A 16,622-nucleotide genomic window follows, 5' to 3' on the forward strand; every position below is an offset into this window, starting at 1 on the left:
AGTCAGGGACCCCTTCTGGTGTGCAGTGGATTATAAGTGGGATTTGAGCTTATAATGGGAGCAAGTTAAACGCAGTTGGTCCTCCTTAATCTTTTATCCCTTCAGATGTGGCACCCTCACAAGGGGTTTGGATCTTTGGCGTTTCTTCGCCCTGACTACTCATGCAGAAACTCTGAACTCCCACGTGTGGCGGTCTGGGCTGTGGCAAATCCTATCTTTTGCAATCTTGTGGTCCATTAATTCAGGGAACTGAACAAGAGCACGGTGGCGCAGTGGTTAGCACGGTTGCCTCACAGCAAGAAGGTCCTGGGTTTGAACCCCGGAGTTGTCCAACCTTAGGGGTCGTCCCAGGTCGTCCTCTGCGTGGAGTTTGCGTGTTCTCCCTGTGTCAGCGTGGGTTTCCTCCGGGTGCTCCGGTTTCCTCCCACAGTCCAAAGACATGTAGGTCAGGTGAATCGGCCGTACTAAATTGTCCCTAGGTGTGAATATGTGTGTGTTGGCCCTGTGATGGCCTGGCGGCCTGTCCAGGGTGTCTCCCTGCCTGCCGCCCAATGACTGCTGGGATAGGCTCCAGCACCCCACGACCCTAAGTAGGGCAAGCGGCTTGGATAATGGATGGATGGATGGAATACTACGTGCTTCTACAATAGTAAACAGATCGACTGCACATGTGTTGTCGTGCTGCACCCTCACTGCACGTGAGCCACCCGTGCAGCGTGTTTCGTTGTTAATGTAAAACCCGGTGGTTGTGGAACTGGTTATAAAAGTGACGTTGTGCCAACAAAATAAACGCCATTGGTCTTGTCATATTTTCATTTATGTGAACTACGCATGAGATCAACACAATTACTGTATAACGAAACACACAGACGACAACACTGTGTGTGTGTGCACACGTGCGTGTCTGTGCATAAAAACAACAACATAATACCATGATAACGGCAAAAACCATGACGTCTGTGGTCACCGTTACTGTGACATGAAATTTTGATACGGTCCCATCCGAAGATAACCGAGTGAAATATCGCGGCGCTGCCAGCTGCGGTCCGTTTCCCACATTACCAGAACCCTTACGAGAGGTGACCGGGTCTCGCTGAGCACGACTTCACTTACGTTAACGGCTAGCGTAGATATTAAACACAGATGAGTGTGTATTTAAAACTGATTAAAGTGAAACTGAAGGCTTTCAGGGGGGCGCGATGTGTTCTGCTCGTGTTTCCGACAGCTGCCGTCACTTAAGTCACCAGTTGACATGGTCACTCGTTAAACCGAAGAACAGGGAGTTTAGCGTGAGTCCTTCCTCCTTGAAATACCGTAAATTCTGCTGATTTCACACGGCGTAACGTGGGGAACAATCGTTCAAAGAAACCTACGCTGGAATCACAGCGCCCCCCAGCTGCAGGTCTGCTGTAGCTGCAGTGCCACTGCTTTGTTACTGCACGGTGCTAAAACCACACATTAGCCTGCGGCTATGCACAGTGTCGACTAGTGGGTTTGCTAGTCAGCTATTCTGTGAAAGCCCTAACACAAACACACACACACACACACACACACACACACACACACACACACACACAAAGCAGCGTGCGCTCTACTCCATGAACCCGATCGAGCTGTACTGAAGGAACCTGGCAGGGCTACACGTTGTCAGGTATATTTATCAAATCAGTTCAGTTCCACTTCAGACTCCCTTCATAAAATCTGAAGACCTGCAGAGATCTGACCACAGTCACTGTAAGAATTCAGCAAAAGTATGACAATTAAATCAAATGCATATGCATATACTCTTGTTTTGTTTTTTGGGATTTCCCCCCCCTTTTTCTCCCCACTCTTCCGAGCCATCCTGGTCTTTGCTCCACCCCTTCTGCCGATCCAGAGAGGGCTGCAGACTACCACATGCCTCCTCCCATACATGTGGAGTCGCCAGCTGCTTCTTTTCACCTGACAGTGAGGAGTTTCACCAGTGGGGACGTAGCACGTGGGAGGATCACGCTACTCCCCCCAGTTCCCCCTCCCCCCCGAAACAGGCGCCCCAACTGACCAGAGGAGGCATTAGTGCAGCGACCAGGACACGTACCCACATCTGGCTTCCCACATGCAGTCACGGCAAACTGTGTCGGTAGGGACGCCCAACCAAGCCGGAGGTGACACGGGGATTCAAACCAGCGATCCCTGTGTTGGTAAGCAACGGAATAAACGGCTGTGCCACCCGGACACCCCTATACTCTGTCTTAACATATTGTCATCTTCTATGATGCTGGTTTTAATGACACTCTCTCATCTTACTGACAGGTTTAACTTAGTAATGACCAACTGGATGACTGAAGCAGTAATGGATCAATCCGTTGATCAGCTGATTAGCAGACAGACAGACAGACAGACAGACAGACAGACAGACAGACAGACAGACAGACAGACAGACAGACAGACAGACAGACAGACAGACAGACAGACAGATAGACAGGTAGATAGATGGATAGTCTTGATCTTACCTGATGGAAGCCCAGATAGTCCTGGATGGTTGGAGAAGTATAGAAGATGTAGCCTTCGGCTGTCACCACCAACACAAAGCCATTTAATGCCTGGAGATCAACACACACACACACACACACACACACACACACACACACACACACACACACACACACACACACGAGTCATATTTTTAAATATTATCTATCAGTATTTACTGAGAATTTTTTTTAAATGTGAGGCATTTTTCACACTTATACAGACACAACTTCATAGCTGGGAGCTGCCTGGCTATTCTTCATTTGAGTTTTGAAGTGCCTTGCTCAAGGGCGGATAAAGGGACTTTACCAGCTTGATTATATAACGTCATACCAACAGCTAGATCGTCATATGATCTCCCTGTTATCAGATCCACACACGGAACAGAGACGTCTTTCAGCTGATACAACCTGCGTCTTGTTTAGCAAGAAGAGGGGAGAGTTTGTTCAGTCAGTGTGTGTGTGTGTGTGTGTGTGTGTGTGTGTGTGTGTGTGTGTGTGGTGAGAGAGAGAGAGAGAAAAACACGGAATAAATCTGCCTCTGTTTTTCTGTGTGTGTGTGTGTGTTTATTGGGTGTTGTATTTTGATAGTACCAGGATTATGTGGCGCTCTTTTGTTCACTGTCTGGAGGAAATATGATCTCTGGCACACAATGCATTCTGGGATACCTATAGTAAACTAGGAGACTGCCCGCAGTAGAGCGCAGGCCTCCGCCAGGCGCACCTCCTCTTCTCCGGCACTCGGACTTAGCCACAAACCAGCCCCTTTTTCAGCCAGCGGAGCGAGAGCAAAACACAGAGACACTGCCCGTGTAGCTCCTCTTCTCAAGCGCTCGGACAGAAAACCAGCTGAGGAGTTTGCACTCAACTGCAGTGTGCAACGGTTTCTGCAAAGGTTTTCAATCACCACAAGAGGTGCTCAATCGCACAAACTCTCACACACAAATGGGTGTCTGAGGTTTGATAGTGCCTGAGAGAGGGTTTGATAGTGTGAGAGAGGGTTTGATAGTGTTTGAGAAAGGGTTTGATAGTGCCTGAGAGAGGGTTTGATAGTGTGAGAGAGGGTTTGATGGTGCCTGAGAGAGGGTTTGATAGTGTGTGAGAAAAGGTTTGATAGTGCCTGAGAGAGGGTTTGATAGTGTGTGAGAAAAGGTTTGATAGTGCCTGAGAGAGGGTTTGATAGTGTTTAAGAGAGGGTTTGATAGTGCCTGAGAGGGTTTGATAGTGTGAGAGAGGGTTTGATAGTGTTTGAGAGAGGGTTTGATAGTGCCTGAGAGAGGGTTTGATAGTGTGTGAGAAAAGGTTTGATAGTGCCTGAGAGAGGGTTTGATAGTGTCTGAGAGGGTTTGATGGTGCGTGAGAGAGGGTTTGATAGTGTTTGAGAAAGGGTATGATAGTGTGTGAGAGAGGGTTTGATGGTGCGTGAGAGAGGGTTTGATAGTGCCTGAGAGAGGGTTTGATAGTGCCTGAGAGGGTTTGATAGTGCCTGAGAGAGGGTTTGATAGTGCCTGAGAGGGTTTGATAGTGCCTGAGAGAGGGTTTGATAGTGTCTGAGAGGGTTAGATAGTGCATGAGAGAGGGTTTGATAGTGCCTGAGAGGGTTTGATAGTGCCTGAGAGAGGGTTTGATAGTGTCTGAGAGGGTTAGATAGTGCATGAGAGAGGGTTTGATAGTGCCTGAGAGAGGGTTAGATAGTGTCTGAGAGGGTTAGATAGTGCCTAAGAGAGGGTTTGATAGTGCCTGAGAGGGTTAGATAGTGCATGAGAGAGGGTTTGATAGTGTCTGAGAGGGTTAGATAGTGCATGAGAGAGGGTTTGATAGTGCCTGAGAGGGTTTGATAGTGCCTGAGAGGGTTTGATAGTGCCTGAGAGGGTTTGATAGTGCCTGAGAGGGTTAGATAGTGCATGAGAGAGGGTTTGATAGTGCCTGAGAGGGTTAGATAGTGCATGAGAGAGGGTTTGATAGTGTCTGAGAGGGTTTGATAGTGTCTGAGAGAGGGTTTGATAGTGTCTGAGAGGGTTAGATAGTGCATGAGAGAGGGTTAGATAGTGTCTGAGAGGGTTAGATAGTGCATGAGAGAGGGTTTGATAGTGCCTGAGAGAGGGTTAGATAGTGCCTGAGAGGGTTGGATAGTGTATGAGAGAGGGTTTGATAGTGCCTGAGAGAGGGTTAGATAGTGCATGAGAGAGGGTTAGATAGTGCATGAGAGAGGGTTTGATAGTGCCTGAGAGAGGGTTAGATAGTGCCTAAGAGAGGGTTTGATAGTGCCTGAGAGGGTTAGATAGTGCATGAGAGAGGGTTTGATAGTGTCTGAGAGGGTTTGATAGTGCCTGAGAGAGGGTTTGATAGTGTCTGAGAGGGTTAGATAGTGCATGAGAGAGGGTTTGATAGTGCCTGAGAGAGGGTTAGATAGTGCCTGAGAGGGTTAGATAGTGTATGAGAGAGGGTTTGATAGTGCCTGAGAGAGGGTTAGATAGTGCATGAGAGAGGGTTAGATAGTGCATGAGAGAGGGTTTGATAGTGTCTGAGAGGGTTTGATAGTGCCTGAGAGGGTTAGATAGTGCCTGAGAGAGGGTTTGATAGTGCATGAGAGAGGGTTAGATAGTGCCTGAGAGGGTTTGATAGTGCCTGAGAGAGGGTTAGATAGTGCATGAGAGAGGGTTTGATAGTGCATGAGAGAGGGTTAGATAGTGCCTGAGAGAGGGTTTGATAGTGCCTGAGAGAGGGTTTGATAGTGCCTGAGAGGGTTAGATAGTGTGAGAGAGGGTTAGATAGTGCATGAGAGAGGGTTTGATAGTGCATGAGAGAGGGTTTGATAGTGCCTGAGAGAGGGTTTGATAGGGTTTGAGAGGGTTAGATAGTGCCTGAGAGAGGGTTAGATAGTGCCTGAGAGAGGGTTTGATAGTGTCTGAGAGGGTTAGATAGTGCCTGAGAGGGTTTGATAGTGCCTGAGAGGGTTTGATAGTGCATGAGAGAGGGTTAGATAGTGCCTGAGAGAGGGTTAGATAGTGTGAGAGAGGGTTAGATAGTGTGAGAGAGGGTTTGATAGTGCCTGAGAGAGGGTTTGATAGTGCATGAGAGAGGGTTTGATAGTGTCTGAGAGGGTTAGATAGTGCCTGAGAGGGTTTGATAGTGCATGAGAGAGGGTTTGATAGTGTCTGAGAGAGGGTTAGATAGTGCCTGAGAGGGTTAGATAGTGCATGAGAGAGGGTTTGATAGTGCATGAGAGAGGGTTTGATAGTGCCTGAGAGAGGGTTTGATAGTGCCTGAGAGAGGGTTTGATAGTGCCTGAGAGAGGGTTTGATAGTGCCTGAGAGGAGTTTTGATAGTGTGTGAGAGAGGGTTAGATAGTGCCTGAGAGAGGGTTTGATAGTGCCTGAGAGGAGTTTTGATGGTGTGCGAGAGAGGGTTTGATAGTGTCTGAGAGGGTTAGATAGTGCCTGAGAGGGTTTGATAGTGCATGAGAGAGGGTTTGATAGTGTCTGAGAGAGGGTTAGATAGTGCCTGAGAGGGTTAGATAGTGCCTGAGAGAGGGTTGGATAGTGCCTGAGAGAGGGTTTGACAGTGCATGAGAGGAGTTTTGATAGTGCCTGAGAGAGGGGTTGATAGTGCCTGAGAGAAGGTTTGATAGTGCCTGAGAGAGGGTTTGATAGTGCCTGAGAGGAGTTTTGATGGTGTGCGAGAGAGTGTAGCTGAAAACGATGGCCTAGACGACCTGTCATGTGTCTGTGTGTGACAAAATGACACTCTCGCCTCTATTTCTCTCTGACATGTTATGATTTAGGATTTTTTGCCTGTTTCATCCTCCTGAAGCCCTGTGGTCCGGCGGAATCAGCAGAGGACAATAATATGTGTGTGGTGTGTACATGTGCGTTTGCATTTGGTTTGTGTGTGTGTGTGTGTTTGTGTGCATTCCTCTTGTGGTTCTGTCTAACAAGCCTAACAGTCTGCACACCATGACTAAATAATGAAGAGTGTTTAATCACCCCATGTCAGCAAAGAGTCAGAAACTACTACGGCTCAAAGTCATTTGACAGCTGGATGTGTGTGTGTGTGTGTGTGTGTGTGTGTGTGTGTGTGTGTGTGTGTGTGTGTGTGTGTGTGTGTGTGTGTGCGTGTGTGCGCGCGAGTTGTCTGCGTGGCCCCAACTGACTGTTTGGAAAGTATAATTTGACCTGAACAAGCTGGATTCACAATCTCCCATCTCTGCCGAGAGCACTGTTGTCTCAGTCGGCTTAACATAAGCCTTGTGGAGATCAGACCGCCAACACAAACAGCTTTAAACACAAGGAATAGGTGCAACGTTCCCAAACATACCCGTGTGGAGGGCTATTTATTTTAATACCGCGTGGGAACAGGAAATCCAAACACATATCTGACCAAAGAGATCATGTTTTACTGTCTAGTGTGGATGAGCCAAATGACAGAGGCGGCAACGCAATTATACGTATAATTGAGACCTCTGTTTATGATAACGTGTGTCATAACGTGTGTCATAACATGTGTCATCGAGTGTGTATGTAAGGGAGAGCGAGAGAGAAAGGCTAAAATCTGTCCTGCATCACAAGTTCCACCAAGTGAATCCCCCAGCGAGGAAAAAGAGAGAGAGGAGACATTTAAAGAGAGGGATGGGGGGCTGAATAGAGCAATATTTTACACAGCATCTCTGGGTCTAACCTGTAGCAGCAGGTCCCCCTCAGAGAAGGTGACTCCATCGATGGAGGCCACCATGGAGGAGTTGACGGCAGCATTTGGAGCGGCGGAAACGGGCTGGGAGGTCGGAGCGTTTCCCCCGAACATCAGGCTCCTCTCGCCAGGCCAGCTGGAGCCGTTGGGACTTGTCTTGGTTGTGGCTGCAGACAAGGAAAAGAAAGCCCAGGTTTAGCATTTTTTTTTCCTAATCCGTGTTTGGTTTGTAACGCTGGTTCCTCTCTGGACATGTCAAAATGTCTACGCGTGTTCATGTGTCACTAGAACACATCAGAACCTGCATACTTTCTGCAGCCGTCCCCCCTCTGAAACACCCTCGTTTCAACTGCTAGCAGTGATGGGAATTACGGCTCTTTGAAGGGCGCCGGATCCTACGGCTCCCGGGGCGGGGGTTCATGCTTTATCTGCAAAATAACCACTAGGATAATGATAGGGTAAGATCTGGACCAGATTCAAACTCAAGACATCCCACCTGTAACGTTTCATTCCACATGTGTGGACTAGGTTTAGTGGCACCAAATAACACGCAGTGCTAGCCCTAATGCCAATGAGCTGCATTGGAAACAGGACACAAGGTGGCGCCATATCCCTCTGCTTTGTCAGTGAGTTTACTACTTTGAGTGTAGACACTGCAGGAAATGCGCTGCGTGCTGTGTTTTTGGGTGGCGGTGAAGACTGCTTGTTGGTCCTGCTTGTTGGTCCTGCTTGTTGGTCCTGCTTGTTGGTCCTGCTTGTTGGTCCTGCTTTAAACGATATGTCTGATATGCAAATGTCGTCGCTTTTGTTTTTTTGCTGCAGTGCGTCCGAATGTTGCTGCTGCTGCTGCATTTCCGAGTAAAGGCAAGGCTGGATTATGGACCGGGCATGCCGGGCGAGTGCCCCGGGGCCCCAGACCACGAAGGGCCCCAAAAGGTCAGGGGTATTGTGTTCGCGTATAGTTGGGATCCTCAATCACACCCTACAAGGGACGTTTGTTCCAACCCTGTGTCGTGATGCAGGGCCCAGGCTAGTCTCTATTGATGCAGGGCCCCAAGCTACAGTCTCTATTGATGCAGGGCCCCAAGCTACAGTCTCTATTGATGCAGGGCCCAGGCTAGTCTCTATTGATGCAGGGCCCCAAGCTACAATCTCTATTGATGCAGGGCCCCAAGCTACAATCTCTATTGATGCAGGGCCCCAAGCTACAGTCTCTATTGATGCAGGGCCCCAAGCTACAGTCTCTATTGATGCAGGGCCCCAAGCTACAATCTCTATTGATGCAGGGCCCCAAGCTACAGTCTCTGTTGATGCAGGGCCCCAAGCTACAGTCTCTATTGATGCAGGGCCCCAAGCTACAGTCTCTATTGATGCAGGGCCCAGGCTAGTCTCTATTGATGCAGGGCCCCAAGCTACAGTCTCTATTGATGCAGGGCCCAGGCTACAGTCTCTATTGATGCAGGGCCCCAAGCTACAATCTCTATTGATGCAGGGCCCAGGCTAGTCTCTATTGATGCAGGGCCCAAGCTACAATCTCTATTGATGCAGGGCCCAGGCTACAGTCTCTATTGATGCAGGGCCCCAGCTACAGTCTCTATTGATGCAGGGCCCCAAGCTACAGTCTCTGTTGATGCAGGGCCCCAAGCTACAGTCTCTATTGATGCAGGGCCCCAAGCTACAGTCTCTATTGATGCAGGGCCCAGGCTAGTCTCTATTGATGCAGGGCCCCAAGCTACAGTCTCTATTGATGCAGGCCCAGGCTACAGTCTCTATTGATGCAGGGCCCCAAGCTACAATCTCTATTGATGCAGGGCCCCAGGCTAGTCTCTATTGATGCAGGGCCCAAGCTACAATCTCTATTGATGCAGGGCCCAGGCTACAGTCTCTATTGATGCAGGGCCCAAGCTACAGTCTCTATTGATGCAGGCCCAAGCTACAGTCTCTATTGATGCAGGGCCCCAAGCTACAGTCTCTATTGATGCAGGGCCCCAAGCTACAATCTCTATTGATGCAGGGCCCAAGCTACAGTCTCTATTGATGCAGGGCCCCAAGCAACAATCTCTATTGATGCAGGGCCCAGGCTAGTCTCTATTGATGCAGGGCCCCAAGCTACAATCTCTATTGATGCAGAGCCCAGGCTAGTCTCTATTGATACAGGGCCCCAAGCTACAATCTCTATTGATGCAGGGCCCCAAGCTACAATCTCTATTGATGCAGGGCCCCAAGCTACAGTCTCTATTGATGCAGGGCCCCAAGCTACAATCTCTATTGATGCAGGGCCCAGGCTAGTCTCTATTGATGCAGGGCCCAGGCTAGTCTCTATTGATACAGGGCCCAAGCTACAATCTCTATTGATGCAGGGCCCCAAGCTACAATCTCTATTGATGCAGGGCCCAGGCTAGTCTCTATTGATGCAGGGCCCCAAGCTACAATCTCTATTGATGCAGGGCCCAGGCTAGTCTCTATTGATGCAGGGCCCGAAGCTACAATCTCTATTGATGCAGGGCCCCAAGCTACAATCTCTATTGATGCAGGGCCCCAAGCTACAATCTCTATTGATGCAGGGCCCAGGCTAGTCTCTATTGATGCAGGGCCCCAAGCTACAATCTCTGTTGATGCAGGGCCCCAAGCTACAATCTCTATTGATGCAGGGCCCCAAGCTACAATCTCTATTGATGCAGGGCCCAGGCTAGTCTCTATTGATGCAGGGCCCAGGCTAGTCTCTATTGATGCAGGGCCCAAGCTACAGTCTCTATTGATGCAGGGCCCCAAGCTACAATCTCTATTGATGCAGGGCCCAGGCTAGTCTCTATTGATGCAGGGCCCAGGCTAGTCTCTATTGATACAGGGCCCCAAGCTACAATCTCTATTGATGCAGGGCCCCAAGCTACAATCTCTATTGATGCAGGGCCCAGGCTAGTCTCTATTGATGCAGGGCCCCAAGCTACAATCTCTATTGATGCAGGGCCCAGGCTAGTCTCTATTGATGCAGGGCCCGAAGCTACAATCTCTATTGATGCAGGGCCCCAAGCTACAATCTCTATTGATGCAGGGCCCCAAGCTACAATCTCTATTGATGCAGGGCCCAGGCTAGTCTCTATTGATGCAGGGCCCAAGCTACAATCTCTGTTGATGCAGGGCCCCAAGCTACAATCTCTATTGATGCAGGGCCCCAAGCTACAATCTCTATTGATGCAGGGCCCAGGCTAGTCTCTATTGATGCAGGGCCCAGGCTAGTCTCTATTGATGCAGGGCCCCAAGCTACAGTCTCTATTGATGCAGGGCCCCAAGCTACAATCTCTATTGATGCAGGGCCCAGGCTAGTCTCTATTGATGCAGGGCCCAGGCTAGTCTCTATTGATACAGGGCCCCAAGCTACAATCTCTATTGATGCAGGGCCCCAAGCTACAATCTCTATTGATGCAGGGCCCAGGCTAAGTCTCTATTGATGCAGGGCCCCAAGCTACAATCTCTATTGATGCAGGGCCCAGGCTAGTCTCTATTGATGCAGGGCCCGAAGCTACAATCTCTATTGATGCAGGGCCCCAAGCTACAATCTCTATTGATGCAGGGCCCCAAGCTACAATCTCTATTGATGCAGGGCCCAGGCTAGTCTCTATTGATGCAGGGCCCAGGCTAGTCTCTATTGATGCAGGGCCCAAGCTACAGTCTCTATTGATGCAGGGCCCCAAGCTACAATCTCTATTGATGCAGGGCCCGGGCTAGTCTCTATTGATGCAGGGCCCCAAGCTACAGTCTCTATTGATGCAGGGCCCCAAGCTACAATCTCTATTGATGCAGGGCCCGGGCTAGTCTCTATTGATGCAGGGCCCCAAGCTACAATCTCTATTGATGCAGGGCCCGGGCTAGTCTCTATTGATGCAGGGCCCCAAGCTACAGTCTCTATTGATGCAGGGCCCCAAGCTACAGTCTCTATTGATGCAGGGCCCAAGCTACAGTCTCTATTGATGCAGGGCCCCAAGCTACTTTGTAGTCGCCCATGCACATTGGCATCGCGTTGACTACCATGTTGGCTATCTGCATTAGTTTTACATTTAACAATGTTTAGTATTTTTTGCGTAGCCTATCTGGGGCAATGGAAGCGCATGCCCCCCGGGCCCCCTGGTGGGTTAATCCGCCCATGAGTGAAGGAGAGCGGATTTTGGGCAGGCGGTGAACCGAACAACGGCCCCCACCAAGTACGACTCGGTTGCCTTCGCTCGTACTGAAAATCGCCGTTGAGAAGAATCACATCGTCGGCAAACATTATTTTATAATGGAGGTCGTTTAATGTGCTTAGGTCATTTTCTCTGTGTAGTGTTTGTGTGCCAGTACCAGAACAGGAAAACTAAGCTGTGGTGATAAATAATACAGCGATGAGAGATCACTACCGTAGAAAAAAAACGACTCACGTGAAAAAAGAGTTCGTGTGACTAAAACGTTCTTTTCCACAAGTCCGTTTTAAAGCGAACTTTCCTTGATTTCCTGAATGCCGCCATGGGAGAAGTTTGACCTATCGGAGAAACCCCCCGGGTGGCTTGTGTAAACGTGTAAACGCCTCAAGCTTGTTATTCAGATGACACCTGGGGTGTCCGGGTGGCGTGGCGGTCTATTCCGTTGCCTACCAACACGGGGATCGTGGGTTCGAATCCCCGTGTTACCTCTGGCTTGGCTGGGCGTACCTACAGACACAACTGGCCGTGTCTGCAGGTGGGGAGCCAGATGTGGGTATGTGTCCCGGTCGCTGCACTAGCGCCTCCTCTGGTCGGTCGGGGCGCCTGTTCGGGAACTGGGGGGAATAGCATGATTTTTAGGGAAATCCTACTCGTACCTTTAAATAAAATCATATTTACCCAGTCCAGGTGCCAGAATGCAAATGACTTTTCAGAGGCTCGGGACGGAACTAACAGTTAATTCTGCAGAGGAGGAACCCGACGCCAGAGACGAGAACAGAAGAGGACATTTATTTTCCCAAGCGCTCTGCTGCTCCAGCAGTTTCGGCAGCTGCGGCCTCTGTGAAATAAACCGAGGGTCTCCAACCGCGCGCCCTGAGTACACAGGTTTATACTCGACCAAAGACTAAAACCACCTGACTCGGGTGTTTATGGCGTCTCAGACAGGAAAGCGGGGCGCTGGTTTGTACTGTAAATGCAGACGGGGTCATGACCGGACACCCGCCGTCCACCTCCGTCACGAAGCGGAGGTGGCGCTGGAGGAAACGAGACGCCTGAAAGCTGCGATACTGAAGATCTAGCACCCAAACAAATGTGCTTTAGGATCCTTTAGCATGTTTCTAGTTTATCGGCCACTCGAAGCGCTTTACAGCGTGCGCCTCACTTTCACCATCACACACACACTCACACACAGATGCCGGGGGGCTGCCATGCAAGGCGCCCACCTGCTCAGCAGCAGCAGTTGGGGTTCGGCGTCTTGCTCAAGGACACTTCGACACGCTCTCTGGAGGAGCCAGGGGTCTGACCAGCAACCTTCTGATAACTAAATGACCTGCTCTACCTCCTGAGCCATGCCGCCTTGTTGATGTGGTACTGTTACACGAGACTATAATATATTATGATATACTACTGCTCTATACCATACTATATTACATTTTATTACACATTACTATAGTACACTTCACCATACAATATTACACGATACTATCTATACTAAAACTGCACTTTACCATACGATGTCATACTATGCTATATTATGCTACTATATTACACTATACTATCCTGCATTATACGATACTATTATACACTACACTATGCTATACAGTACTGTACTATACTATACTGTATAACACTCTACTACACTACACTATACTACACTATATTACAGTATACTATACTATATTACACTATTATACATTACACTATGCTATACAGTACTGTACTATACTATACTGTATAACACTCTACTACACTACACTATACTACACTATATTACAGTATACTATACTATATTACACTATTATACACTACACTATGCTATACAGTACTGTACTATACTATACTGTATAACACTCTACTACACTATACTATACTACACTATATTACAGTATACTATACTATATTACACTATTATACATTACACAACTCCATTCAATATTACACTATACTATACTACACGATGAAAAATTACACTTTACTATATGACACCATACTATACTATGCTATATGATATTACACTATACTGTAATATACTATACTTGTAAAGTTACTAGTATCACCATAGGTGTCAGTTTAGTTAAAAAAATGAATCTTCCGTCCTGCAGCTCAACTGGAGGAAACAGGTTTGTAAAGCTTCGTAACCCAGAGTACATGCTACAGCAGACGTAGAGACAGACAGGCAGGCAGACAGACAGGCAGGCAGACAGACAGAAAACCAAGGACAGACACATCAACAGACAGTCAGGGGCAGTCAAAGGTAGAGAAAAGAGACAGAGAGAGAGAGAGACGGGGGAGAGAGACAGAAAGAGAGAGAGAGAGAGAGAGGGAGAGAGGGAGAGAGACGGGGGAGAGAGACAGAAAGAGAGAGAGAGAGAGAGAGAGGGAGAGAGGGAGAGAGACGGGGAGAGAGACAGAAAGAGAGAGAGGGAGAGAGACGGGGGAGAGAGACAGAAAGAGAGAGAGAGAGAGAGAGAGAGAGAGAGGGAGAGAGACGGGGAGAGAGACAGAAAGAGAGAGAGGGAGAGAGAGAGAGGGAGAGAGACGGGGGAGAGAGACAGAAAGAGAGAGAGGGAGAGAGGAGAGAGACGGGGAGAGAGAGACAGAGGGATGGGGGAGAGAGAGAGAGAGACGGGGGAGAGAGGGAGAGAGACGGGGGAGAGAGACAGAAAGAGAGAGAGAGAGAGAGAGAGAGGGAGAGAGACGGGGGAGAGAGACAGAAAGAGAGAGAGGGAGAGAGGGAGAGAGACGGGGAGAGAGAGACAGAGGGATGGGGGAGAGAGAGAGAGAGACGGGGGAGAGAGAGACAGAGAGAGAGGGAGAGAGACGGGGGCAAGAGAGACAGAGAGATGGGGGGAGAGAGAGACAGAGGGATGGGGGAGAGAGAGAGAGAGAGACGGGGGAGAGAGAGAGAGAGAGAGAGAGGGAGAGAGACAGGGGCAAGAGAGACAGAGAGATGGGGGGGAGAGAGAGACAGAGGGATGGGGGAGAGAGAGACAGAGGGATGGGGGAGAGAGAGAGAGAGAGAGACAGAGAGAGAGAGAGAGAGAGAGAGAGAGAGACAGAGGGATGGGGGGAGAGAGAGAGAGACGGGGGAGAGATGGTTGATGTGTTTTGGCAGTGCTGCATGTGGGAAAGCTCGGTGCCCATGTTAATCCCTCTAATGACGGAGGGATGGAAAGATGACGGAGAGCCAGATAAACAGAGCAGCACTGGGTCACCTCCAACAAACTACCACGAGCGAGCGAGAGGCAGCGACCACATCAGCCGGCGCTTGGACCAGACACAGATACACATATTACGTACAACCGCCAACAACAAAACAGAAAACAAAACTTAACTAAAAATAATACTCTGCCGACACGCAAAGCTGCCAGATGAGCAGCGAGAGCTGGTGGGTTAAAGAAGCACCCTCCACAAACAAGACGGCCACCGCAACAGCGCCACCTACAGGAGCGACTGTCCAGGCTGAGTCAGAACCATCACTTAAGTGTGTGTCTTTGTGGTGTGTGTTTTGTTAGTGTGGTTATGTGTGTGTGTGTGTGTGTGTGTGTGTGTGTGTGTGTGTGTATCTGCCAAGCTAAAGTACAAGGCCGCCAGAGTGTTTGTGGTGAGGAGTGAGGAGCACATGGTGACGACACAGAGTGATAGAAAGGATCAAGGCAAACCAGAACTGTGATCACTTCTGACCACGTGTGTACGACGCAGTCTTGCTGTTCTACTTGGGGGAGGATTTGCATATTGTCACCTCTTCTTCCCTTTCTTTTTGTTTTTTTTGGCTATCTGCCTCGGGACTACGAACTGTGGCGTGTTGACGTCTCGTATTTTATACGGATGTTCATCACTGCGCTCTGCCCCGACCGAACAAACAAACAAACAAACAAACAAACAAACAAACAAACAAACAAACAAACAAACAAACAAACAACGTGACATCACTGTGCTGTATCTGTTACTCAGTATGTGCACATCTCTGCTGTGACGTGATAGCCGCTACCGCCACACATGGAGGACTTCCTGTCAGCTCATTAATGCCGAGATGGAAGAGACAAAGAGTGACAGACAGAGAGAGAGATATTGTGATGAGAGAGTACACACACACACACACGCACACACACACACACACACACACCCACACACCCACACACACCCTCACACCCACACACACCCTCTCTCTCTGAGGTGAGACCACAGGGTGGAGTGACCGGCTCAGTTTCCTGTGTTGTAACAGACTGGAACACAACTATTTCTGGAGACTTCTCCTCCCCTGGCCGCTTATCAGCCTCTGTGTATCGCCAGAGAAATAACAACAACCACTACACACACACACACACACACACACACACACACACACACAAAACCCGACAACAAAAAAACAAAACAACAAAAACAACACACACAACACAACAGCAAACTTGTGAAGTGTCCCTCCCTGAGGAAGCAGATGGCGGCAGATAGTTCGGAGGACAGAAGAATGGACTGATGGATCAACAACAGTCCTGTGGACGGTGTTCAACACCACCCAGGAGAGAGAGAGAGACAGACCACTCCTCCTTTCACCATGTCTCTCTCTCTCCCCCCCCCCTCTCCCTCTCCCCCCCCCCCCTCTCTCTGTCTCACTTCAGCAGTCTTAAGTGACATGAAAATTACAGAAACAACGTCGCCAAAGTTTCTAAAAGCAACTGGAATTTATCAAGAAGCAGAAGAAAGAAACCATGGTCCACATTGTTCTCCATACATTTATCTGTGTGTGTGTCTGTGTGTGTGTGTGTGTGTGTGTGTGTCTGTGTGTGTGTGTGTGTGTGTGTGTGTGTGTGTGTGTCTGTGTGTGTGTGTGTGTGTGTAACGTGAGCTGTGATGTGGTACTGATACACAAGCCATGTGCTGTGCATTGTTCTCTATGTGCTGATATGTCTGCAGCAGTCGACAGCAGGAGCTTCATGTGTTGCCGTTTGGTCGCACATGCATGTCTTTGTGTGTGTGTGTGTGTGTGTGTGTGTGTGTGTGTGCATGAATTTATGCATGCATGCAGACACACACGCTCTGTTATTTGGCATTGTTTACTGTGATCCTATAGCCATCTTTGCTTCAATGAGTTTGTGTGTGTGTGTGTGTGTGTGTGTGTGTGTGTGTGTGTGTGTGTGTGTGTGTGTGTGTGTGAGAATGGGTGTTTATATGTACACACATTTGAGCAGTTTTCCTGATGTGTTTTTTAAAGGTGTTTCATTAAATGAGAAATAAAAGTCAAGGCTCATTT

General features: G+C 49.0%; 1 protein-coding gene across 1 annotated transcript in view; it reads right to left on the bottom strand.

The window, feature by feature from the left end:
- The window catches only part of ahr2 (aryl hydrocarbon receptor 2), a 64,715-nt gene that overhangs the window by 26,898 nt on the left and 21,195 nt on the right, over nucleotides 1-16,622 (bottom strand). The window contains exons 3-4 of the mRNA XM_056300958.1: nucleotides 7,188-7,363; nucleotides 2,493-2,582 (exon numbers count right to left, since the gene is read on the bottom strand). Of these exons, the coding sequence (XP_056156933.1) occupies nucleotides 2,493-2,582; nucleotides 7,188-7,363 (266 nt within the window). The remainder of the gene's footprint in view (nucleotides 1-2,492; nucleotides 2,583-7,187; nucleotides 7,364-16,622) is intronic.

This window comes from Lampris incognitus, chromosome 21, assembly GCF_029633865.1.
Source record: "Lampris incognitus isolate fLamInc1 chromosome 21, fLamInc1.hap2, whole genome shotgun sequence".
Taxonomy (NCBI): domain Eukaryota; kingdom Metazoa; phylum Chordata; class Actinopteri; order Lampriformes; family Lampridae; genus Lampris; species Lampris incognitus.